General features: G+C 35.5%; 1 protein-coding gene and 1 long non-coding RNA gene across 2 annotated transcripts; one reads left to right on the plus strand and one right to left on the minus strand.

Annotated features, from left to right (window-relative positions):
* The first annotated feature begins 296 nt into the window (after nucleotides 1–296).
* On the plus strand, nucleotides 297–5,950 carry LOC111084581. The gene is made up of 3 exons (XR_002609624.1): nucleotides 297–307; nucleotides 2,476–2,477; nucleotides 5,821–5,950. It is a non-coding gene; the product is annotated as an uncharacterized LOC111084581 (long non-coding RNA).
* An 11-nt stretch (nucleotides 5,951–5,961) lies between these two features.
* Nucleotides 5,962–6,734, minus strand: LOC106477810. The gene is made up of 2 exons (XM_022381251.1): nucleotides 6,249–6,734; nucleotides 5,962–6,039 (listed from the first exon to the last, which is right to left on the minus strand). Exons 1-2 carry the CDS (start codon nucleotides 6,732–6,734, stop codon nucleotides 5,962–5,964), a joined length of 564 nt encoding a protein of 187 aa, XP_022236959.1.
* Nucleotides 6,735–7,271: the final 537 nt, after the last annotated feature.

The following is a 7,271-nucleotide window of genomic DNA, read 5'->3' on the forward strand; positions in this document are numbered from 1 at the left end:
CGTGTAATTCATTTTAAGTGCAACATTAGGATCAGTAAATTCTTAAGGCTGTTATTATAAATTATAAACTATTTGATATAGCTTATAAAACTTAAAATGTTGAAGTATATGAGTTTGAATTTCTACACAATTAGCTAGCACGGGTATCGAAACCCGGATTATAGCGTTATAACACTTCAGACTTACTGCCGTGTCATTGAGAGGCTAGGTGTATGAGACGTATTTTGTTTCTCATTGTTTGATTGTACTACTTGTTGGTAGTATGCTTTCAGTGCTGTGAATTTGAATCGCTGCACGTTTTCATAGAGTTACGATGAAGCGCAGATTGTTTCTAATGGTAACGTTTGTTCATTTGAACAACACCTTATGCACAAAATGATATATCTAGCCAGGACACGAACCTTTATGATTCAAGAATAACTGTCTAATTCGGAAATATGAAAAATAAGAGAAGCAACCAATCGCCTCTTTGGTGAATGTAAATTATAAATACTAACAATAATGTGTAAATATAGTCATGAACATCTTACGCTAATACAATCAAAATGTATGTTTCAGTCCGTTTTCTGAGTACTACGATTCTCATTACGGCAACTGCTTGAGTTTCAACATAGACTGGGATAATTTTGCAACTGTTCACAGGACACCTATACAATCTGGTCTGTATTAATTATTTTATATTCTATATCATGCCTAGTTTTTAGTATATATAAAGTTAAGTGGCAAGCATCAAATATAAAAATAGTTAGGTATTTAATATAATTGTTTCTTTCCTGCTACTTACAAATAACCTTCGGTTTATGAACTTTTTGATAGCATATGATAGCGACCTAACTTACTTTATATCTATACAGTACAATCTTAAGATGCGACTTTTATTTGTATAGTTCTGTTAAAGATAAACGGTTGATAAACTTCAACAGTTTCTGTTTGTTTGTTTTTAATTGTTTTCCTTCTTTGTACAATTTATATTTGCATTTTTATGTAATGTAGGAATCAAATTATTGTACAAGTTATCTGGTTGGTTTTATCCAGAATTTAAATTCTGTAGCCTACTTACATAATATTTCATTTACTACATGACATGAAAATGTTTGAAAATCGTGACTGTTAAAAGGAAAGAGAAAATATAATAATGGTGGAAAGCTCGTCAAATCAAAATAATTTCTGTCAACAGACCCTCATCGGGTTTCCGCCAGGGTAGTGATAGTTAACGCACACAATGGATCATCTTTATATTAAGATTTGAATGTACATCTTAAAAATTGGTATAGTTACACAAACATTGTACAAAATAATGAGCTGTTACCTTTTCACAATAAAAGAATTGCGTGGGCAAGGCAATTACAAAATGTAAAAAATGGAAAGTCCACGGACTTACAAGCTATTCCGAGTTTCGATTCCCCTCGATGGACAGAGCACAGATAACCAATTGTTTAGTTTTGCGGTAAAACAATAACAACAATTTATAGAATAATTGGAGGACCACATTGTAGTTTATATTATACTAGCTGAGGTGTTTTTATCCTTCTGGCAAAAATCTTAAAACAAAATGGTCCCTGTACATGGTCAGACAGTTTCCAGTTAATATACAAAAAATTGCAGTAATCAAGCCAGCTAACTGTTTAAACTTACCGGTTATAATAAGATGTCTACCATGAGTTCGAATTCAAGAACATTGTTCACTTTAGTAAATGTCTAGTAGCTGGAGGATCAGGAGCTTATGACGCTAAATTCTGTGTTTGGACTTTTCGTAACGGACAAAGCAGATAGTCCACTGTGTAGCTTTGCGCTGTAAAGAATAACAGCTTATCATAACAAGGAAGAGATACGTAACTGAAGTAGAAGTTTCAAAACGTATCGATGGATATTTATTATTGAGATAGTGTTTGTTTGTTTGTAATTAAGCACAAAGATACACAATGGGCTATCTGTGCTCTGCCCACAACGGGCATCGAAACCAGGATTCTAGCGTTGTAAGTCCGCAGACATACCGCTGAGCCACTGGAGGGCTGAGATAGTGACAAGGGTATGTACGATTATTGAAGAACTATTACCAATCGAATAAAATAACATTTCATGAACCAAACGCAAAAAAAGATATCATCTGCCCCTCATGCTTTCTAACATATTACATCTAGGGTCGCTTTTCTTTTTCTCAAAACAAATTATTAATAGTTCATGTGACTCCACATGCTTATTTAGTATTGTTTTATATTCCAAGCCAATCTTTATCTACTTTTTTAAATATTCAGAGATACAAAGTTTTCTGCTTTGCTTATAAGCTTAGTAATATGTATCTATGCCAATGAAACCAGTGGTGCTACTTGGTTTGGGAGAGGTAGCCGTCTCGCCGAAGCCTTAATGTAAAACGTCTAGTTAATGTATTGTGTTTACGGGGAATTACTATTTTTAATAAATACAAAATACAAAGTCGAAATCCCATGTCCTCATAAATCCCTGGCTCTTCCATAGTTGTTACGGTTGAAATGTGCTAACTCATCAACAGTTCACGTATATTTAGTAGAAATTAGGGTTGAACTTCGCGCCACCACCCAACGGACAAGTTCTGGTATTGAATGAAAACCCTTCTAGGCAGACTTGTGGAAGACAAAATGTGTCTTGAATATGCTATGCTATTTTACATATATATGATTTGAAATATGTAATTATTAAACCATCACATGTCATGAAAGTTAGTGAAATGACTCCCCCCCCCATTTTTTATATTTATCTGTTGTATTGCGATTACTTTGAGAGCAGTATATAATTGTGAGCTGGTAACTAAATAAGCAAAGTTAACTGTTTTTTACTAAACTGTGGATAAGGTATAACTTTTGCGTTTTTTTACGTGTGTAGAAAAAGCATTACGACTTTTGTATCATTTGAATCCTGACTTCTACTACGACAAAAAGAACCAGCACCTACAGAAGTTTGGGCCAGTCAACACAGCACCAACTATGGAAGATGCATATTTATTAGATAGAGGCACCAGTTACTGGTTTATAATTTCACAGGTACGAAACCGCCCTCTACTGTTTTAAAAAGAAAATGGTGTTGCTGCAGTTTTAATGAATTTTATACTTTAAAATAAATTACAATTTAAAAGAACAATAAATTAAGCTTAAAACAACATTGTATATGTATATATAAGTTGGAAACAAAAACAATAGAAAAATGAGAAGGTGATAAAATAAAGAAATTACACTTTTGGAGGTTAAAAAAGTTATGTGTTACTAGTTGGAGTACCCGTCCGTTAGACCAGGTGAAATATAACCTCATTTGTAACAAAGGATAGGAAATTGTGCTTCTATTTTGTTTCTTAACATAATAAACATTACAAATACAAGAAAGATACATAACGGTACCAATACTGAAAAGAAAGACATAATATTTTCAAGAATTCTATCAATATGAAATTAGATGGATGTCGCTGATTGATCAAGAAATGTGGAAACGTATAAGGAACAGACACACACACACACATCGCGGTGAGAAATCCAGATATGTACAGGTTTTTTAGTTAGTGGTACTATAGTGGATTTATAACAGTTGGTGAATGTACGTCTATTACCAAAAAAGTAGTTGACATTATTTCAAACACAACGCCAATATTAATATATTTGGAAACATTGTGAGACAGTTCAAAAAATCTAAAGTAAGTTAAATTAAAATTAATTTATATCAAATTTGTAATAACCATTTTGAAATTAGGGGCTATCCCGGCTTTTCGGTTTGGAAATTTGGTCACCCTAAGACTAACAGAAAATTCTCTAATATCTACTTCTGGTAGGTATCCATATGCTGATGTCTATATATTGTAGTGGTTTGTTCCTGGTTCGATTCGTCTCCACAAAATCTATAAGAATAAACGTCAATATTTGTATCACAAACGGAACTTTCGAGAGAGTTTAGCGGTAGGAGAGTACGTGTTACAGCGATGAGCAAGTCAAGTAGGCCTATTACACTCGTGATTCGTTGTGACTGACAGTTTGATGTCTTTATCCTAAAACTGGGACGTTTTGTGCCTCCGAAAACTTTTCTCGGGACAGTGGGACAAACAACCAAAAGACGACTGTATGTAGTTTCCGTGCATATAAAAATACACATAAAATGCAGTAGGACTTGTAGATTTTACTTATAATTCTAGTGGATATTCTATTGCCTACTTACTTGCGCAGTACTGACTTTCGAATATATATAGTTTTAACATTGAATAAGATGAAAAAACTGAATCATTAAAATGTAAATTCATTACTAATTATTGTGTTATCTATTCTGTACTAATTTTTGGATGTACAATAGGGATGATTATGAATGAAATGCTCATATCCCAGCTATTACATAGATCCTATGACGGCAGAAAAAATACCGTATTCAAACTGACTATTGGAATATTTTTACTGAAGAAAAAAAAAAGTATCGAAGAACTAATATTGTTGTTGTTGATAGTTTTCCCTCCCAGAATTCATTATTGTTCTTCTTCTCATCGTATTTCAAGTACTTCGTATCACATCTGGTGTCTGTCTAACTTCCATCTAGATGTGAAACAAATATTTTGTTGACGTAGTAAGTTTTGTTTGTTATATCTCTAAATAGAAGGAAACTGTACGAACATATTCTGAACAATGTACAGACTATGAAGCCTTCGGGAGGACACACTTTAGGAAAGGAATTTTGAACAAAGAGGTAATGGAATTCGCATAAGTCTTCTTAGGGTCTTCTGTAATCCAATTTGAATCTTGAAAACTACCCTAAACTTGGAAATATTTATGAGCTTAGACTCAAAACAAATAATGCATGTATTCAGAAATGTGTATAAATATTTAAGATGAAGCTTTTTACAGAGCATATCTTCATTCAATATTACCATGACGCTTGGTAACAAGTCTTAATTCTTTCTAAAAAATATAAAATACGCGATTCAGTGATTGATTTGTATATATTTTGCTCATGAGGTCGTAAAAAAGATTAAGTTCATTTACCGCTTCCAATAATTTTAAGAAAACAATAGAAAATATACCCAGTATAGTTGTTAGTTAGTGCAGAATTAGTTGAATGGGAGAAAAAAATCAATGTTTGTCGTTTTCAAGCTTTGTCGCTCCGAATGTCACGCCAATAAGACACTGGAACTCTGTGGTTGTATGTTCAAAGACTCCTACCCTTACGCTTATGAAACTGGGAAACCGCTCTGCCATTTGGTAAATAACCGTAAGTAAATTTATTGCTTTCAGAATTTGTATATTTGATAAGATTTTAGTCACCATAGTAAGAACAATGAACGTACTTTCTTACACATTTATACACCTAAAACGTAATATTAGATTACATTCTACATGTATATGCTCTGTAAGCTCTGCCAAAAATATGGTTGATTTGGTTAATCCGGCTTGTATCGAAGTTTCTAATATGTTATGTTGCACGTACTAATCAAAGTATTTCTTATCTTGAACAGAATTAATGAATTTGTTGTCGTACAGAACAATACTGTGCGCTCGTATTGTTTGTTAGCTCTCGTGTAAGATAAACATTTAAATTTAGAAAGTACTCGCCATATTGCCAAAATGTTTAACTAATATATATTACTAGCTGTGTACCCGTCCTTCTTACGGGTTGTGTGTATAAATAATACATTAATTTAACAATTAACAAACAAATTACTTGTACTTTATTTACATTACATTTTACATTTTTTATTGTACATTATTATAACAATTAAATATAAGTTAACAAAAGATACTGTGGACCATGTGTTAACTGCGTCACTTAGAAAAAACGGAAAATGTCAAATTGTGATGAGTCGTACTTGTGTGTTTGTAGTGTATCACACATCTGTGAAAAAATTAGTTTTATTTACCGAAGAGCCTCTTGTTAGACAACATTGGAAGTACGTCCACCTGGGGCATGGATAAATAGGCTGCGAGAAGATCTGACTTTTGAGCAGGCTACATATAGCTGCAGTCAGATCCACTGAGCTCTACCCCGGCAGTGGACAATGTCTGGCCCTGTGACTTGTTGATAGTCATCGTAAAGCAGACGCTGACCGGGAACTGCAGCCGCTTGAACTCAAACGGGTAGTTGCTTGGGATCAAGGGGATGCGCGGTATGAAGACTGGCTCTCCAGCACCACAGCCAGTGAGGATGTCTGCCTCGATGACGTATCTTGGCAGACTACGAACCCGAAGCCACGTTCCGTTGCACAACTTGGGAGCGTGTAAGTTGCGAAGGAGTATTATTGGAGCTCCGACCTTAAGCGTGAGCTCGTGGGCAGGTAATCCAGGTGCTGTTACTGAGTCGAGGAACTCTGCCGGGTAGTGAACGGCGTGGTCCTGGTTAAGAACTGTGTTAACAGATTTATACGTTCGTTCCTCGCTCTGGAAGAGAGACATCACCTTCTTGTTGATCTCCGTTGCTTGTTCATTGGTGGGCGTGAGGATGGCACAATCACAGAGCCAGGCACTTTCCAAGTTGAGCAGTTCATGAACCCCTAGGAAAACACTGTCGATCAGTTGTTCCTGTGATTCGACGATTGTGCCGAGTGAAGGAGGGATGTTTATGAGACCATCGGTGTTTTCCAATGTCCCATCCCCAACTTTCAAAAGGACCTCAGAAAACTCCTCAACCCCTTGTTCTTCCCCAAAACGAACTCTCATATTTACTGTTAAGGAGAGATGCTGAATGGTCGACCACATAAAAGATCTTTTTAGAGAGGCATTTATCTCATCCGCCCGCATCTCACGCACCACAACGGGCAGAGTCTGTCTGAAATCTCCAGAGAACAACACCGTGACTCCCCCCCCATAGTCTTGTTGTTGTTTCTTATGTCCTTTAAGGTGCAGTCTAATGCCTCAATACTCAGTTTGTGGGCCATGGTGCATTCGTCCCACACTATGAGTGAGCATTCTCGGATCACTTGGGCCATCGGAGCATTCCTTGAAATGGAGCAGACTGGGAACTCCATATGGTCGACATTGATGAAAACGGTGCACTCGTTTTCCCGTGAAAAGCGAACAAAAACACGTTCGCGAGCGTTACCGACAGACAGACAGAAATTGAGATAAGGCTTGTTATTAGGTTTTGAACACAAACATAACAGTTTTGTATAACTGCACACAACAGAAACCATTGGTTCTAACATTTTGATACCCGTGGTAGATAGAGCATAGATAGCTCATTGTGTAGCTTTGTGCTTAATTAACTTAATCAACTGACCACGTGAACTTTACTGATCATAATATAAAAATTACTTTAAAAATAACAAGGAGACCAGA

The sequence above is a fragment of the Limulus polyphemus genome, unplaced genomic scaffold, assembly GCF_000517525.1.
Source record: "Limulus polyphemus unplaced genomic scaffold, Limulus_polyphemus-2.1.2 Scaffold80618, whole genome shotgun sequence".
Classification (NCBI taxonomy): Eukaryota; Metazoa; Arthropoda; class Merostomata; order Xiphosura; family Limulidae; genus Limulus; species Limulus polyphemus.